The 18,623-nt window shown below is 49.1% G+C and overlaps 1 protein-coding gene and 1 long non-coding RNA gene across 3 annotated transcripts in view; one reads left to right on the top strand and one right to left on the bottom strand.

The window, feature by feature from the left end:
- Positions 1-531: 531 nt before the first annotated feature.
- Positions 532-17,210, bottom strand: SYP (synaptophysin). The gene is made up of 7 exons (XM_084788518.1): positions 17,087-17,210; positions 15,910-15,975; positions 14,736-14,860; positions 11,026-11,221; positions 10,106-10,297; positions 5,278-5,608; positions 532-2,019 (listed from the first exon to the last, which is right to left on the bottom strand). The coding sequence occupies exons 1-6, from the start codon at positions 17,120-17,122 to the stop codon at positions 5,282-5,284; spliced, it is 942 nt and encodes a 313-aa protein (XP_084644644.1). The 5' UTR covers positions 17,123-17,210; the 3' UTR covers positions 532-2,019; positions 5,278-5,281.
- Positions 3,709-18,623, top strand: part of LOC311601124 — a 36,035-nt gene continuing 21,120 nt past the window's right edge. For both annotated transcript variants that reach the window (XR_014780462.1, XR_014780463.1), the window contains exon 1: positions 3,709-5,006. This is a non-coding gene — a long non-coding RNA (uncharacterized lncRNA). The remainder of the gene's footprint in view (positions 5,007-18,623) is intronic.

Genomic DNA, 18,623 nt, shown 5'->3' with positions numbered 1-18,623 from the left:
TTGGGCGCCCAGGAACTCCTCTTTCTGCTCACCCCAACCCCATTACACACAACCCTGTCACTTCCTGTGGCTAGTCCAGAGAAAAGGGGTGGGGGTGGGGGAGTTGTTTATTCATCAGTTAATCAGCCTCCCTGGTTTACCTGCTGAGGCTGAGGCCAGGGAAACGAGATAGATACCACAGAGACCTGAAGGGTTTGGAAACAAAGAAACAAGGGGTAGCGTAGGATGAGGTCTTGAGGAGTCTCCTTGGTTGAGGAGACCTTTCGGATCGGAGGGGAAACCTTCATTGGGGCCGGGAAGGGCGGTTGCTAAGGGATCAGCCTGAGGACCACACCCCAAAAGGGCCTGATGGCCAGCAATGGGACAGCCAACGGTTCGAACCCAGAGTGAGACTCAGAGCACTTTGTATAGTCAAGGCCTCGGCGAACTGCTGCTGGGGTCTGAGCATCCTCTAGTCTCCTTTTCCCATTGCCTCCTCACCCTTCTCCACCCTCCAAAAAAAAGACACACTGAGAAATCAGAGCCGGGTGGTGGACTACTAGGTGGTTGAGGAGTTTATTTGGGAGAGGGAGTTGTCTCATATTTGTTCTTCCTCGGGGAGGGGGGTGGGGTGTCTTCAAACAATACCGAAGGGCACAGGAAAAGTAGGGGGTCTGGAGGGGAAGAGGGAAGGGCCACAGTCAGACAAAATGGCAACACACGATCACAGGCACTACCAACATCACAGACACAGCAGAGGGTACAGGATCGGGGCTCCAGACCCAGCCTCCAAAGTATTCCGGGACAGATGGGAGTGTGTAGAGGGAGAGGGTGGAGAAAGGGGGAAGGTGGTGGGCCATCCCGACAGACCTGCAGATTCTGCCTTCTGATTATCTAGCTGTCTCCTGAGGGGGTGAGCAAGGGACATTTCTCTCCGGATGGCACCCCTCACCCTCTAAACCAACAATCCTTGGCTCTTCCTAGGTTACCTCACTTCCCAGGGGCCAGGAGTATTCCCTCTTACACTTAGCACAACTCATCTCACAGGTCCTAACCATGGCCTCCCACACCAAGTGCTCAAGCCTACTTACTGCTCAAACTCCACTCAAGTGAAAACCATATTTTCTTTTCTGCCCCATTACAGAATGGGCGTCCCTTTCTAAAACCCCCACACATTCCTCACACTCCTCATAGGCCTGTCTGGAATCCTGACGAGGACCTAGTTCCAGCTTAGATCATTCCTGAATGCCATTTCTATCCTTGCTCAAGCTCTTTGGAATCAAGCTCAAACTCCTGAATGTTCCAAGACACACACACACCCCTTCCAGAGATGCTGGACCCGCCCCAGGCCCCGCCCACTCTGAAGCCCACGGCGCGAAAGCCACGCCCCTCCTAGGACCACGCCCTCGGGCCCTTTCTTGCCCTATTCCAGCATGCTGTCGGGGACACGCTTTCCTTTTAGGCTCCACATCCTGCGTGTCTGGAACTCAACTCTCACTCTCGGCTGACTGACTAGTCCTCTCTCTCCGCAGCCCCTTTTCTCTCCGTCTGTTTCAGCCAAGCCTCCACCCAATCTGCTCTTCTACTCTTGGGGTTGGATTCCCATCCAAGCTTCTGCTCAGGTGCTGCTGGAGGAACCAAGGTCAGGGTTAGGAGGAGCAGAGGGAGAGAAAAAGGGAAGGGAAAAAGTCACATCGACCCACTCCATGCAGCCAAGGTCTGGGTCCCTTCCTGTCCCCTTTCTAGAGCCCCCTTACCTCAAAGGACAGGGCTGGGGAACAGATAGGGGCTGAGGAATGCAAGGTCAGGGTTAGGGAGGAGCCCACTCAGGACTGGGCCCCTAGTGCATGGAGAAGTGGGTGAGGGTAAGGCTCAGACAGATAAATAGATATTTATATATAATATATATATATATAAACAGCAAAGACAGTTAGGGTCTCCTGGGTTGAGGGGTGGAGACCGAGGGTATAGGGATGGGAAGGAGGGCAGGCCTTTCTTGAGCTCTTGCCCACCCGTGGGGTCTTCGTGGGCTTCACTGACCTGTAGAGAGAAAAAACACAGAAAGGAGAACGGGTCCAGATGAGGGTGGGTACCCTCAGGAAGGGACCGTGCTACTATGCTTATTCTTCTGCCTGGCATGTTTTCTTCTTCCTTCCTTCCTTCCCTTTTCTCTTTTGGTTTGTTGTAACAGGGTTTCCCTGTGTAGCCCTGGCTGTCCTGGAATCACTTTGTAGACCAGGCTGGCCTCGAACTCACAGCAATCCGCCTGCCTCTGTCACCCTGAGTACTGGGATTAAAGGCGTGCGCCACCACGCCTGGCTATGTCTTCTTCTCTAACAGGTCTAGACTTAGCCTCATCCTAGCTCCTCTCATTGGTACAGTCTTCTCAACCTTGTTCGAACTGGGTACCAAAGGAACAATTAAGGTCCCCTCTCCTAAACCAAAAAGCCAGTATTGTTCTAGTCGCTGTTGGAAATCCATGTTGAGCCTGGTGGTGGTAGTTCAGCATGCCAGAGGCAGGCAGATCTCTGAGTTCAAGGCCAGCCTGGTCTGCAGAATGAGTTCCAGGACCGCCAGAGCTACACAGAGAAGCCTTGTCTCAGAAACCAAACCAAACCAAACCAAACCAAACCAAACCAAACCAATAAGTAAATAAAATCCATATTAAGCAAAACAAGTAGCCCTATCTTTGCAAGGCTTACATTATATCGGGGGTGGGGGGGGTGGGGGGTGGGGGGCAGGTTTTATACAATGAGCATGGCATATTAGTGTGTTATCTAATGTAAGATGACAATAGGCCAGGCATGGTGGTGCACACCTTTAATCCCAGAACTTGGGAGACAGAGGCAGGTGGTCTCTATGAGTTCAAAGCCAGCCTGATCTACACAGTGAGTTCCAGGACATCCAAGGCTATAGAGAGAGACCCTGCCACCCCCCCAAAAAAAACCAAACAAAAAACCACCACCAACAACAAAAAACTAAGTGAGGCTAGAGAGATGGCTCAGAAGTTAAGAGTGCTTGCTGCCCTTTTTTTCTGGAGGACCCATATTTGGCTCCCAGAACCCATAGTTACAACCATCTGTACCTTCAGCTCCATGGAATCTGACCCTTCTCCTGATCTCCATGGACATTTGAGCTCATATGCACATACTTATAGACATACACATACTGAGATAAAAACAGAATCTTTAAAACAATGCTCCAAAGTGATGTGTGTATAGCACAAACAAGTCTTAGTTATACTTCCAATCAAGTGGCATACAGTCGCAAACCATAGCAATTACACACCGGGATAAGGAAAACCACAGGGTATGCTGAGAGAGGGGAAAAAGGAGGATTTGTTTTAGACTGATAATCACTGATATGGAGTTGGTGGGAGATGCCTGTGATCCCCGAATTTAGGAGGCAGATACAGGAGAAAAACAAATTTGAGACCAGCTTGGGTTATATAATGGAACCCTAACTCAGACAAAAAGCAAAACAGGGAGGTAGAGGCATGACCCCCTGGTTGTGTTCAAGAGCATCCTTAGCTATATGAGCTCCAAGCTAGCCTTGGCTACAGGAAGCCTTGTCTCAACAACAAAGCCAGGTGTGGTGGTACAGCCTAGAGATCCCAGCCTCATGGGAGATGGAGACAGGAATATTGTGAGTTGATAGCCAGCCTGGGCTACAGAATGAGTTCCAAATTAATCCGGGCAACTTAGTAAAACTCTGTCTTAAGGTAGAGGACGGCTATATAGCTCCGTGGTAGAGCACTTGTTTAACGTGCAGGAGGCCTGAGTTTAGTTCTCAGTACTTGTAAAACAAAACAACTCTTCTGACAAACAAATAAAATGAATGAATGAATGAATCAATTAATCAAACAAACAAACAAACAAAAAACCAAAAGCCAAAAACCTCATTGTGTGAGTGACCAAATGGCTAGGTAATAATGTGTATGTGTAAAACTCTAGGGAGAAGCAAGTTCAAAGGCCCTGAGGTAGAACTGGCACCGTGCCAGGTCCCGGCCATTTTTGACTGAAAGAGTATGGTAGGAGGTGATGGTCAGAGTAAATAGCTGTGGGATAGCTGAGACAGTGCTGCACAGGCGGGCCGGTGACCACACTGAAATAGTCTTGCCTTTAAGTGACTACAACTGACTTCTGAGTACAGGACAGCACTTGCTGAATGGAGGAGGACAGTGGACTAGCAGAATCCTTGTGGATGCTGTGGGGTAGACCAGGTGATACACGGGGATGAATGAGGTGCTCGTGAAGAGGTCTGAGGAAGAGAATTGTGAAAAATGAAAAGGCCGAAGATAATTTGAAAAGAGGAACCAGGAACCCTGTCTCAAAAAAAAAAACAAAAAAAAAACCCAAAACCAAAACCAAAAAAAACAAACAAAAAAAAAAACCAAAAAAAACCCAAAAAACCAACCCACACAAAAAACAAAAACAAACAAACAACAACAAAAAAAAAAAAGGAAAAGAAAACAGGAACCAACAAAATGCTCTCTCTGTGTGGCCTGGAAATTGCCTTGTGAATCAGGCAGGCCATGAACTCACAGAGACCCGTCTGTCTCTGCCTCTCCAGGTGCTGAGATTAAAAGGCATGTGCCATCACCGCCGGGCCAAAGATATTTTGATGAGTTAATGCGGGATGCTTCAGATGCCTCACGATCTTGGGTCGTTCACTACCAAATCTACTTCCACCTAGGTGTTGCTATCTTCTCTCTGTTTAAGACAGGATGTGGCAGATAGATCCAGCAGGACTCTGAGAACTTGCAGTCCCTGTGCCTCTGCCTCTCAAGTGCTGGGATTTTATACGTGCTCCTTCACGCCAGGAATTCAGGCATTCTTTTTTTTTTTTTTTTTTTAGGCTTAAGGAGAAGGCTTACGCCCCTCCCCATTTCCTCATTTGAAATTCCAAACCATCTCTTTCACTACAAGGGTTAAGGAGCGGTAGCAGATCCACTATCCTGATCCGGTACTGGTGACCTTCAATACCCACCATATATACCTTCCCGCAATTGGCGTTCTCTCCGACAGGTAAACCAATCATTTCGAAGACCCACCTCCCCGTCCCTGTCTGAAAACCTACACTACTTCGGTGATTCTCCACTGCGCAACTGCTGCTACACTCCTTTCATTGGATATTCTGAGCACTGCTCCTGCCTCTTCCTTCTTCTGCTCTCCTTCTCATTGGCTACTTTTCCGTGTTCAACCTTTTTTTTTTTTTTAAAAATTCTGCCTCTCTATTGGTTCCTTCAAACTTCACTTCTTGGACCCTCCCTGCCACATCCGCCCATCTGTCACTCACCAGATTACATCTGATTGGAGAAGGAGGTGGGCGCGCCCTGTGGGCCGTAGCCTTGCTGCCCATAGTCGCCCTGAGGCCCATAGCCACCGCCACCGCCACCGGCTGGCTGTCCGTAGTCGGGTTGGTAACCACCCTGAGGCCCATAGGAATCCTGGGGACCATATCCTCCGGGACCCTGTCCATAGCCCGCATCGCCGTAGGCATCCCCAGGTGCTGGTTGCTTTTCCGGGGCGCCTGGAGGTGCGCGCATGAATGGGGCGGCCCAGCCTGTCTCTTTGAACACGAACCATAGGTTGCCAACCCAGAGCACCAGGTTCAGGAAGCCAAACACCTGCAGGGAGACATGACCAAAGCTGTTGTCTCTCACCCCGGCAGCCCCAGGGACTTTGAGGCTGAGCCAGCAGGAATGAGCATTTTTAGGGCATAAACTCTGTGATTAGCAATGTTCAGAAAAATTTGGGAGTGGGGCATTTGTTAGGATTCAGATTCCTTAGGATGGCGAACTTCTATCAGTGATTACACGTGCAAGTATTTATTGAGCTTGGTGGCCCATATCTGTAATTCTAGAGAGCTGGAGACAGGACGATCAATTCAAGGCTAGCCTTTTTTTTTGAGAGAGGATTTCTCTGTGTAGCCCTGGCTGTCCTAGACTTCTCTCTGTTGACCAGGCTGACCTGACCTCATAGAGATCCACTTGTCTGTGCCTCCTGAGAGTGCTGGGATAAAAGGTGTGTGCCACCACTGCCTGGCAATTCAATGCTAGTTTTAGGCCCGATGTATCGTGTATATTTTACAAAATATAGTAAATTTAAAATATATAACTATACATTTTAAAGAAAAAAAAAGAAATAGACATCACTAATTCACGCATATATAAATGTATGTATATACAAATTAGCACAAAATGCATATGTATAAAACTTAGAAATGAGCCAGGCGGTGGCGGTGCACGTCTTTAATCCCAGCACTACGGAGGCAGAAACAGATGGATGGATGTGAGTTCGAGGCCAGCCTGGTCTACAAAGTGAGTCCAGGACTACCAGAGCTACACAGTGAAATCTTGTCTTTGAAAAACAAACCAAACCAAAACCAAAACCAAAAAAACTTAGAAATGTGCATGTATAAAAAAATATATATTTTTGTTTGGTGAGAGAGTCATGTAAAAAAAAATTTTTGGGGGGGCTGGAGAGATGGTTCAGTAGTTAAGAGCACTGACTGCTCTTGCAGAGGTCCTGAGTTCAATTCCCAGCACCACATGGTGGCTCACAACCATCTATAATGTGATTGGATGCATACTGTATACATAATAAATAAAATTTTAAAAAAATTGAGTCTGTCTAAAAACAGGTTAGTGGCCAGCCTTTTCCCTGTAAAAAAAATTTTTTTTTGAGACAGGGTCTCTCTGTGTAGCCTGGGCTGTCCTGGACTCTCTTTGTAGACCAGGCTGGCCTTGAACTCACGGAGATCCACCTGCCTCTGCCTCCTGAGTGCTGGGATTAAAGGCGTGCGCCACCACGCCCGGCTGAGACAGAGTCTCTTTATGTAGTTCTGGTTGACCTGGAACTCATTCTGTAGACCAGGCTGGTCTCAAACTCACAGAGATCCACCTGCCTGTGCTTCTCAAATGCTCTCTGTGGTTGTTGAGACAGGGTTTTACTCTGGAGCTCGGCAGTCCTGGAGCTCAGTAGGCTGGCCTCTGCCTTCCAAGTGATAGGATTTAAGGATTTAGGAATTTTTTTTTCTGAGACAGGGTCTCTCTGTGTTAGCCTTGGCTATCCTGGACTCACTTTGTAGCCCAGGCTGGCCTCGAACTCACATCGATCTGCCCGCCTCTGCCTCCCAAGTGCTGGGATTAAAGGCGTGCGCCACCACGCCCGGCTGGGTTTAGGAATTGAACTCCCATCCTCAGGAAAAGCAATAAGTTGAGTCATCTCTCTAGCCCCTCTTTGATTTATTTTTTTAAACAAATATTCTTGGCTTTATTTTTATTAAATTCATTTAGTGTGTGTGTGTGTGTGTGTGTGTGTGTGTGTGTAGGTTTCCCTGAATCATTTCACTAACCCCTGTTTGCTTTTTATTTGTTTTGTTTGCTTTTGAGGCAGAGTCTTGTCATTTATCCAAGGATGACTTGGAGCTCACTATGTCGGCTAGTCTGCCTTTAAATCAGTCCCGGGGATAGGGAGTAGGCTCAGAGGTTAAGATGATCTAGGTTGAATTCCCAGCACCTACAAAGGTGGCTCACAGTCGCCTGTAGGTGGCTCACAGTCACCTGTAGGTGACTCACAGTCGCCTGTAGGTGGCTCACAGACGCCCTTTTCTTAACCTCTACAGGCACCAAGAATGCAAGTGGTATATATACGTACATATAAGCAAAACACTCATACACATAAAAAGATATGCATCTTTTAAAAAGTAGTCTTTTAAGTACTAGGCTTATAGGTGTGTATTAACATCCCTGGCTCTAAATATATGCCTTTTTAAAAGATAGGGTCTTATTCTTCAGCTTTGGCTGTCCTGGAACTCTCTTTGTAGACCAGGCTGGCCTAAAACTCACAGAGATTCACCTACCTCTGCTCCCAAATGCTGAGATTAAAGACATGTGCCACCATGCCTAGCTAAGTATATGCTATTAAATAAAAACAATTTAAACATTAAAAATAAATATATGGAACTTACATAAAATATTTAAAAACAAAATGCTATATGTTATTTACTATATGTTACACCCTCTTCTGAGCACCTTTATTAGCTAAAGTTCCATGTTTCAGCTAGGCGTGGTGGCACACGCCTTTGATTCCAGCACTCAAGAGACAGAGGCAGGTGGATCACTGTGAGGTTGAGGCCAGCCTGGCCACAGAGCAAGTCCCAGGACAGCCAAGGTTGTGGAGGAAAACCCTGTCTCAGAAAAAAAATCCACGTTTGTACAGGAGGTAATACCTACATTTTATTTTATTCTTTTTTTTTTGAGACAGTCTTGAAATGTTGCCCAGGCTGGCCCAGAACTCTTGAGCTCAAGTGACCAATCTTCTGTCTCCACTTGTTGGGTAGCAGAGACTACAGACACACACCACTCCACCCAGTTGATATCCCCGTTCTATTTATTTTTTAAAGCATATTTAGTTTAGCCCTTCTGAGGTAAGGGCTCACTCTATAGCCTGGGTTGTCCTGCAAGTCACTATGGAGCCCAGGCTAGCCTCACACTCTTAGCAATCTTCCTACCTCAGCTCCCTACAATCTAGAACCATAGGCATATAGCTACACTTGGGCTGATATCTCCATTTTATTTTTTTTTTTTTTTTGGTTTTTCGAGACAGGGTTTCTCTGTGTAGCCCTGGCTGTCCTGGACTCACTTTGTAGACCAGGCTGGCCTCGAACTCACAGCGATCCACCTGCCTCTGCCTCCCGAGTGCTGGGATTAAAGGCGTGCGCCACCACGCCCGGCTCATTTTATTTCATTTTTAAAGATCTTTTTATTTATTTATTTAAAGATCTTTAAATTTCATTTCATGTGTATAAGTGTTTTGCCCACATGTGTGCACGTGTACCGTCTGCATACCTGGTCCTCAAGATGATCAGAAGAGGGCGCGGATCCCTTGGAAGGAGAATTATCGGGGGTCTGGAGCCAATGCGTGGTGCTAGGAACTGAACCTAGATCCTCAGCATGAGCAAGCAGCAAGTGTTGCCTACTCCCCAAACCCATGCCCCACCCCCAGCCCACACAGTGTGTCTCTGTGTGTAGCCTTGGCTGTCCTGGAGCTAGCGCTACAGACCAGGCTGGCTTCAAACTCAGAGATCCGCCTGCCTCTGCCTCGCAAGTGCTGGGACTAAAGATGTGCACTACTACTGCCTGGCTGAGCAGCAAGTGCTCTTTTTTTTGTTTTTTTGTTTTTTGTTTTTTGAGACAGGGTTTCTCTGTGTAGCCTTGGCTGCCCTAGACTCGCTTTTTTGTAGTCCAGGCTGACCTCGAACTCACAGCGATCCACCTGCCTCAGCAAGTGCTCTTAAAGGTTGAGCTGTGTCTCCAACCCTTGCTATGTCCATTATTATTATTTTTTTGAGATAAGGTTTTTCTGTGTTAGCCTTGGCTGCCCTGGACTCACTTTGTAGACCAGGCTGGCCTGGCAGTCACAGCGATCCGCCTGCTTCTGCCTCCCAAGTGCTGGGATTAAAGGTGTGTGCCACCACGCCTGGCTTGTTATGTCCATTTTAAAGCCAAGCTCAGAGAGGCTAAATTACTCAAGATAACACAATCAGCAAGTGTCAGGAAAGAAGAGTTCAAATCTTTGCATCTGTAACATGAATATAGGATGTAATCTGTGTTAGGTTGTTTCCTAAGCACCTTGTGCGTTGTAAATTCAGTGAATAACCAAGTTTGGAGCAGGACCTATCATTAGCCTTCAATTTAGGTACTCAAAATGATCCCTGACTGGCCTGTCACTAGCTGAAGGTCACAGGGTTTACTGAGCGACAGTTCCTATGTTTAGACCGTTTCTTGCCAGTAGGGGGCGCCCAAGTAGGAAAACATTTCAGGGTAGTCTTTTCTTTTGCACTTAAGGAAATAAGTCCTAAAAGGATACAGAGTTTCAAGAGACTTGACGTGACTGGGCTGGGTCTAGTTGTCCCAGCGTAATCTGAAAGGCCTCGAGTTCCTTTCAGTATGTGGTATTCCAGTGATTATAACTGGTTCAACCTTTTGTTGGCATTCCTCCTCCTGGGAGCCCCATGGATCGCCTGGCTCTCCTCTCATTCCCTGTCCCTACCATGTCCCCGTGCCAGACTGTGTCTCCCAGCTTTTCTCTTCCAGCCCAGCCAGCTTCCCAGAGCTTACCACTGAGGTGTTGAGTCCCGAAGTCACAGGGTCCCTTAGTTCCTTGCATGTGACCCCTGTCTGGCGGCACACACCCATCTCCTTGATAATGTTCTCTGGGTCTGTGGCCATCTTCACATCCGACAGGCCTTTGGCCCAGGCAGATGAGCTAACTAGCCACATGAAGGCGAACACCGCTGTGGCCAGAAAGTCCTAGGCAAGAGTGAAGACGGTGTCATTGTGAAGGGACTGCTTCACGCTCAGCCCGCCCCCCCCCCCCCCCCCCCGCCCCAAGCCCCTTCAGGTCACAAGCTTTGGTGGGAGGCGTCCTCTAGAAGAGGCCTGCCTCTCCCCTGCCTTTGCAGCTCCGAAGCTCACAGTCTTTTCACCTGAAGGTCTCAGCTTGAGCTTCCGTGATGTGTATGATGATACCGAGGCTGTGGGAGTGTGCTAGTGATGTGTGGGTGCGGATGCTGAAGGAGGAACTAATTCTGTGGGATGTTTCTGAATCTGTGAGAAATGTGTCTTACCGCTCTTATTTGCATGTGGGAATAGGTGTCATTTGATGTCTGGGATGAGGGTGTGAGAATCTCTCCGTGTAGGAATCAGTGTCTGTGTGGCAGGGTGACATGCATGACTGTCACAGTAACCTCGGGACTCCTTCCATTGATCTAGTCTGGGTGGATGTGTGAGAGATGGTAGGGTCAGGTTGCAGCCGGTCTGGTGTTCTTTGTAGCCTCTGAGCATGGCTCCCATGAGTCTATGACTCCGTGAGCTAGATGCCCGACATTGAGTCATGGAGACAGTAGCGGGAGCAGCAGTGTTGGGCTGCTTGGGTTTGGGCCTGTCTGGGACTTTGTTTGGGCCTCTGAGCCAAATGAGCTGGGTCCCTGTGGACTCACAAGGTCGGTCATTGCATGCAGTCAGCTGCGGCAACTCACCATCATGGGCCCTTTGTTGTTCTCTCGGTATTTGTTCTGCAGGAAGATGTAGGTGGCCAGGGCCCCCATGGAATACAGGAAGGCAAACACAGCCACGGTGACAAAGAATTCAGCTGATGAGGAGTAGTCCCCAACTAGGAAGACCTTTTCGGTCCCCCCTTTGCAGGTGGGCGCATCAAAGTACACTTGGTGCAGCCTGCAGAGAGAGGTGTGTAGGTGTGGCCCAAACTCTAAGACTCTCTCCCTCTCTCCCCTTCCCAGCCAAGGCTATCCCAGGTTGTTTTGAGGTCCCAGGAAGAGGAGGAGATGACCATGCACAGAACACTTGCAATGTACCACTGGTTGCTGAAAGCATCCTGCTAAGATATGTGGTATCCCTCCCTCACTGCCCCCCAGGTACTCCTACCTCTTGAGTTAGTTCATCCTAGAAACTGGCAGGCGTTTTTTCTACCCTAGAGCCTTTTGGCTAAGATGAAGTGTAGGAATGCTCTTCCTTTAAGATGGCATCATGCCTTATTCTCCCAGCTCCTACAAACATTACTTATCTATCACCTTCTCATTAAAGAGTTCCTGCATTTCAGTTTAAAAACATTTTTGGTGGTGGGGGGGGGCAGGCATGGTGGTGCATGCATTTGATCCCAGTACTTGGGAGGTAGAGTCAGGCAGATCGCTGTGAGTTCGAAGCCAGCCTGGTCTACAAAGCGAGTCCAGGACAGCCAAGGCTACACAGAGAGACCCTGTCTCAAAAACAAAACAAAACAAAACAAAACAACAACAAAAAACCACCAACCAACCAAACCAACCAACCATTTTTTTTGTATTGATGAATAAAAATCGGACCTTATGTGTATGCGTGTGTGTGTGTGTGTGTGTGTGTGTGTGTGTGTGTGTGTGTGTGTGTGTGTGTGTATGCTGGGCAAATTGCATGTGTGTGCAGGTATACAATTTGTTGGTGTGTATGCAGTCTCACAGACTTGTGACAGCCAGTATTTAACTCATGAATTCTTCCTCAGGTGCCAATCCACCGCCCTTTTTGAAACAGGGTCTCTCTCTCTCTCTCTCTCTCTCTCTCTCTCTCTCTCTCTGTCTCTCTCTGTCTCTCTGTCTCTCTTTCTCAATTACCCTAAGCTGGCTGGTCAGGGAGCCCCAGGGAGCCCAGCATGAGCCATTGTGACAGCTTTGCTTAACGGGGCTTCTGGGCTGGAAGCTCAAGTCCACGTACCTGTAAGGCAAGTACCTTACTGACAGAACTGTCTCCCAGCCCTAGGTTTGGGTTTTGCTTTTTTTTTTTAATCTTGATTTTTCCCCCCTGTATCTAAGAGGTGGCAGGGCTTATTCTCCTTTTTCCTTTACGGACAGATCCCAGGGGTCTGGAACAGGGCTGGCACCTATTAGTTTCTCAAGCCGTGTTTTTGGGGTGGAATGCACAGAGATGGGAACAGGTTCAGGGAAGTGCGTTTGCTTGTATGAAGTCATGCAGCTACTAGAGGCAGGACAGCACGTCTGTATGAATCTGGTCTCCCCTTAAATCGTACTGCTTTGTTTTTTCTATGTTCCGCTTTAGGTATCTGAGAGGAAAAAAAAAATGTATGTGTGGCTGAGAAGCCAAACAGCTAAGAAATAGGAAACGACTCTTGAAACAGGATGTGTGAGGGACAGTCTGGGAAGGTGCTCTGAGGCAAAAGCCTTCTCCGTGCTGGGATGTGGGAGTGGGCGGAATGGAACTGGACTGAGGGCCCGCAGCTCTGCCCTTAGGTTGGAGATAGGATCCTGGGACTGAGCAAATAGAATTGGTAGCCTTGTTTGCAGAGGTCCCAAGCGTGGAATGTGCTGGAGGGCTTTTGTGACCTTGTGAATTCCCAAAAGGCTGGCTCTTGTGATATCAACTACCCCTCACTGCCCCTCCCCCACAGTGTATGTGTCTCCTCCTCCTCCTCCTCCTCCTCCTCCTCCTCCTCCTCCTCCTCCTCCTCCTCCAAGGTACTGGGGATGGAACGCACAGAGAGCTAGACAAGTCCTTTGCCACTGAGCTACACCCTCAGCCTCCCTGGCTTGTGTGAACCTGGGCACTCCTGGCTGCTCTCTTCCAGGCCATCCTGCCCTACCATCTCCTGTTTCTATCATTACTCAGGACCTGAGCTGGCTTCCCTCTCCCTACTGTGTGACACCTTGGGCCTCCATTTACCCTTGGTGTTCCCCAACTCCCAGGTCTCAACTCTTCCCCCCAAGTTCCTAACTCTGTTTTTTTTTTTTTTTTTGGTTTTTCGAGACAAGGTTTCTCTGTGTAGCCTTGACTGTCCTGGACTCACTTTGTAGACCAGGCTGGCCTTGAACTCACAGCAATCGGTCTGCCTCTGCCTCCTGAGTGCTGGGATTAAAGGCGTGCGCCACCACGCCCGGCAAATTCCTAACTCTGAATTCTTATACTTAATAAGCTTATACAGAGCACTTCTTGTGTCCTGGATGGAGTGCTTTAACAAGTATAGACTTCGTGAAGATGCCCCATCACCCGTGGCCCATCAGTATTTTCTCTCTTTACAAGTAAGGAACTTAAGACTCAAACTGTTCAGTAGTCAAGGCGAGTCAAATGAAACTGTGGGTCTGTCTCTCAATCCTTAAGAGACACTAGCTCTTGTAGCTTGCTCTTACTCATGTGCAACTAGCACTCAGCATAGTGTCTGGTACACAGTGGGGACTCAGTAGATATCAGGAATGTCTGATTTGGTCCTGTGATTTCCTATCTATACAGTTTCCTGACTCTTTTCTAGCAAAGCTCTTGCACGAGGCTATGCTTTTAGTCTTTGTCCGCATCTGCATTAACTTTTTTTTTTATTTGTTCTAATATAGACCTATGACGATAGGGCGATTGGTCTGCTTTAGTCCCTGTTAGACCCCAGCACTTTGAGAAGGAAACAATATTTCACTAGCATTATTTTAAAACACATTTTTAAAATCGCATTTTTACATATTTGGTGTGTGCATGCCTGTGTGTGAAGGTGCATGTGTGTCACAGCTCATGTATGGGGGTCAGAGAATAATTTGCAGAGAATCTGTTCTTCCTGCCACACGTGACGTAGGGAAGGGATTAAACTCAGGTTGTCGGGCTCAGTGGCAACGGCCTTTATCTGCTGAGTACCCCTTATTTTGATATAGGATCTCACTTTGTATCCAAGGGTGGCCTGGAACTCAACACATCTTTTTTTTTTTTTTTGCGTAGCCTCCCAAAGGCTGAGATTACAAGTATTTACCAGCATGCCCAGCAACTAACACTAATTGAGCATTTACTGCTTCAAGGTGTACACACATGGAGTGCTCTCTCGTGCATTCTCTCTCTCTCTAACAGCACCCCCCCGGAACCCAGGGCCTTGCCAATGCTGTACATGTACAAGCTCTCTACCACTGATTAGAGCCCCAGCGCTGTCATTTATGTATGAACCTTACTTATTTCCTGTCTTCTATTCCTCCCCTTTGCCAGCATATAGCCAGAGAGAGATGACACCCTGTGTCCGTCTTGCACACCACATTGTCATAGGCAGCTGGAGCAGTGCCAGGTCCACAGCAAGTGTTCAGTGCTTGGGCAGTGGTCCCAGTGGCTGTGGCCTCCGAGGTGTGAGCGCTGTGCAAAGGTCACTGGAAAGGACTGCCCAGCCCCACCCTGCCCTTGCTTCTCCCAGGTCTCAGGATACCAGAGCGGGGGGGGGGGGGCACACCTGAAGGGGTACTCAAATTCAACTTCGATGTTGAGGGCACTCTCCGTCTTGTTGGCACACTCCACGCTCAGCCGAAGCTCTCCGTCGTAGCTGCCGCATGTAGCAAAGGCGAAGATGGCAAAGACCTTGGGTAGCAGGGAGGTGGATGGCTGTAGTGAGCCTGTATGCATGTGGGAGGGAGTGCCCTCCTCTGGACAGATTGAGGGGGGGCCCCCCACACAGACAGTAGCAGATGGAGAGGTCCCCACCCCCACCCCCTAATCAGGGCTCATCGGGTCCTAGCACAAGCTGATTACAGGGGTGTGGCTGTTTCTCTTTCCAAGTGTCTCTGTTTTTTACCTGTAGGTGCTCTGGCTTCTCCTTCTCTCTCTCTTACCCCCTCCTCCCCTCCCGTCCCCTCCTCTCTCCCTTCCTCTTTTTCTCTTCTGTCTTCTCCATTTCCTTTCCCTCTCACTGTCCTCTCTGTCTCTCTGTATCTCTCGGCTTTTATGCATGCTCTCCCCCCCCGCCCCGCCCCCGCCCCATTCTCTTCTTTTCCTATGTGTGTGCCTGTGTGTCTCTGCATGGCTGTTTCTTGGTCAGCTTATCTGTTCTGCTGTGTCTGTCACGTGACCTCCATGTCTCTGTCTCCCCTGTGCCTATTTTCGGTATGTATGTTGCTGCGTTCTCTTTTCTCTTTTCAGTGCCACTATATCCGTGTGTTCTCTCTTCCGGCACGTTTTCCCGCGTCACGGACTGTCCTCTGGCTCCCATGTCTTCTTCTTAGCCATTTCCATTGCTACCACTTCCTGCCTCTCATTCTCCAAGTCTCCTTCACTGTCTCTGGATTTTTTTCTGGTTTTGCAGCGCTCTCTCTCTCTCTCTCTCTCTCTCTCTCTCTCTCTCTCTCTCTCTCAGCAGTCGGCTTCAGGCTCCACCTCCCATTCCTCCCTCCTTTAGTTCAAGAGAGGAGGTAGGACGTCACAATCTGTCACTCCAAAACAGGGGTACCCTTGGCCTTCTGTGACGTCATAGCCTATCTGTTCCCTGTCCTTAAACCCCTGGGACCTTACTCTGGAGCCCAATTCCCCCACCTCCACCCACTCCAGTCCTCTGTACACCTCTGCTCTTCTCCATCCCATTACCCCCCTCTCTCCTTGCATTTCCCCCATGCCACAACCCGGAGCACACTCACCCACTGCAGCACCTTCACGAAGCCAAGGGGCTCCTTGACCACCCGGAACTGACCCCCAGCCACCAGCTGAGGAGAAAAACAGTGGGAAGGGGGAAGGGTTGTGGGGAACAGAGATGGAGGTGAGGGGCCAGGCTGCGAGGCAATGATCCCTGGGGATAGGACATGTGACGCTCCGGGAGTAGGTGACATATGGAGAGGGAGCGAGGAGGCAAAAAATGACACTTTGGGGAAGGACTAAACATCAGGGTCTCAGAAAACCCCCCAGGGTTCAGGAGTGGTGGAGTGTGAGGTGATGAGTCACGTGGCAGAGGAGGTTGGGTGTAGAAAATAGATGGGGTCCAGACTAGTTGCGGAAGGAAGGTCTGAACTGCTTAAAGGTGAATCAGATAGGGGGAAAGGTTGAGTGGAAGAAGATAGGGTTCATAAAAATGGGGGAGGGAACGTTGGATGATGAAGGTGAGTCACAACAGCATAGGGGAGAGGTCTGCAGCGCTAAAGGTGAATCAGATGATGGTGGTTGTGTCTGAGGAAATGGAGAGGGGTCGCTACTGGTTAGGGAGGGAGCCGATTCTGAGGTGATGAAGAAGAGGGAGATGGCGGAGATGGTCTCTTAAGGTGGGAGGGAGCTGGGGCATGGATTTACTGGGAATGCGCTGGGAACGAGGAGGCTGGGGGGTTTTGGAGAGGCAAAATCGGATCGTCTCCCCCTAGATCTGCTTCGGGGGGGGGGGAAAGGGTGGTCATCTACCGGGGTTCATTCTCTTTGGGAGGGGCGGGTGCCAGCCCTCCCCCACCCCGCCTCCACACCTTCTGTCGCTCTATTTCCTAGCTCGTCTGCAGCCCCCCAAGTCTTCTTTTCATTCTCCCCCTCTCCTCCTGCACCCCTTTGCCCTCTTCCCGAGACCTGAGCTTCCCTTTCTCCCCTCCAGGTCGACGGTTCTTATGGGGCATCTGGCGGCCCCCTCTGCGGCAGTGAGGACAGCCCTCGCTGCGGCAAAGGGCGCACTCTTTTTCTCCATTTCCCTTCCTCCCCGCGCCTGCTGCAGACCCCTGACTCCAGCCCCAGCCCCCGAGACCACATCTCGGCTACCCTGGCCACCACCTTTCAGGGTCGGAGGGCCAAAAGCACCCATGTTCCAGCAGCGCCGGGCTCTGTCCACGGTGCTGGAGCACGTACCTGATTCACCACGTCCATGTCTGCCAGCAGCAGCATCAGCAATGCAGGGGGCGGAAGGTGCCTGCTAGCAAGGGCGGGCGCGGGGCGCGGCGGGGGCGGCGCGCGATCGTCGGAACAGCCCAGTCGGCAGCAGCCCCGCCCCTCGCACCCTGTCTCCCTTTTGCTCCAGCGCCTGCGCACCATGCATCCCCCCTCCCCAGCTCGCCTGCCTGCGGCCATTCCATCCAGAAGGCTGGAGGCTGTGGATCTCAGAGTGCAGGGTCCTTTCAGAAAACAAAGGTAGCTCTGCAAATAGGAGGACCACTCAGTTTTATGGTATGACATTTTGCCAAGTCTAGGGCCGTGTTAAGTGTGTTCAATCATTTAATCCCCATGTAGCAGCGACTATTAGTCCTGTTTTTACAGATGAGGAAAATGAGTCTCCAGAGATTAAGTGACTTGCACAAGGTCACACAGCTAGTAATCGGCAGTGCTCAGAGTCTCTGCAGTTTAAATGTCTCCACAGTTTAAGGACAGTTACAGGTCTAGAGGGTTCCTTTTGGAAAAAATCTGCATTTTAACCACATCCCCAAACTCTGACCACCTCCTTAAATTTTCTCCTTTTCTTGGTCAGTTATTGCCTACTGTGTACCTTCCGTCTGTTTATTCCTTGTCCTTCCTTTTGAAATACATGTATTTTTGTGTGTTGGCTCTCTTTCTTTTAGAAATACATTTATTTAGTATTGCGAGGTGGGGGGCGGGGAGAGGACCGCTACAGTACAGGTGTGGCGATGAGTGGTCAACTTGCCAGGGTGGATGCTCTCTTCTCGCTGTGTGGGTCCTGCTATCTCTTAGTTCATGACAGGAAAACGAGGCCCATCAAGGTCAGTAATGATTTCCATGTTACAAAATCCAAGGGAGAAAATATAGTTGAGATTAATGAGATGGTCAAGCTCATACTAAGAAACACATATAAAAATCATTAAGCTAGATGGGCGGTGGTGGCACACGCTTTTAATCCCAGGACTCGGGAGGCAGAGGCAGGAGGATTGCTGTGGGTTCAAGGCCAGCCTGGTCTACAAAGGGAGTCCAGGACAGCCAGGACGGTTACACAGAGAAGCCCCATCTTGACAAAACAAATAATCAAATAAACAAATAAACAAAAAAAATCACTAAGCTACTAAGTGCTAACCTATGACTCAAGTACATCATCTTACATAGGTAATAAAAGATAACACAGAGGAAAAGAACGCCATTTTATACCCCTCTATTGTTTGAATTTGGAAACACTTGAATGGATATCATTCATCTATCTGTATCTATCTACCTATCTATTTTTAAGATAAGAATTCATGTAGCCCGTCTGGCCTTGACCTCCATGTGCAACTGAGGATGACCTTACATTCCTTATCCTCTTTCCTCTACTTCCCAGATGTTGGAATTATAAGCATGTACCCTCATACTAGCTCTGGCTATTTTATTCAAGACAGGGTTTCTCTGTATAACGCTGGCTGTCAGGGAGCTCTCTCTGTAGACCAAGCTGGCCTCAAGCTAACAG

The sequence above is a fragment of the Acomys minous genome, assembly GCF_964271855.1.
Source record: "Acomys minous genome assembly, chromosome: 7".
Taxonomy (NCBI): Eukaryota; Metazoa; Chordata; class Mammalia; order Rodentia; family Muridae; genus Acomys; species Acomys minous.
The sequence above is the reverse complement of the archived record's forward strand: the minus strand, read 5'-3'. Positions and strand labels throughout refer to the sequence as shown.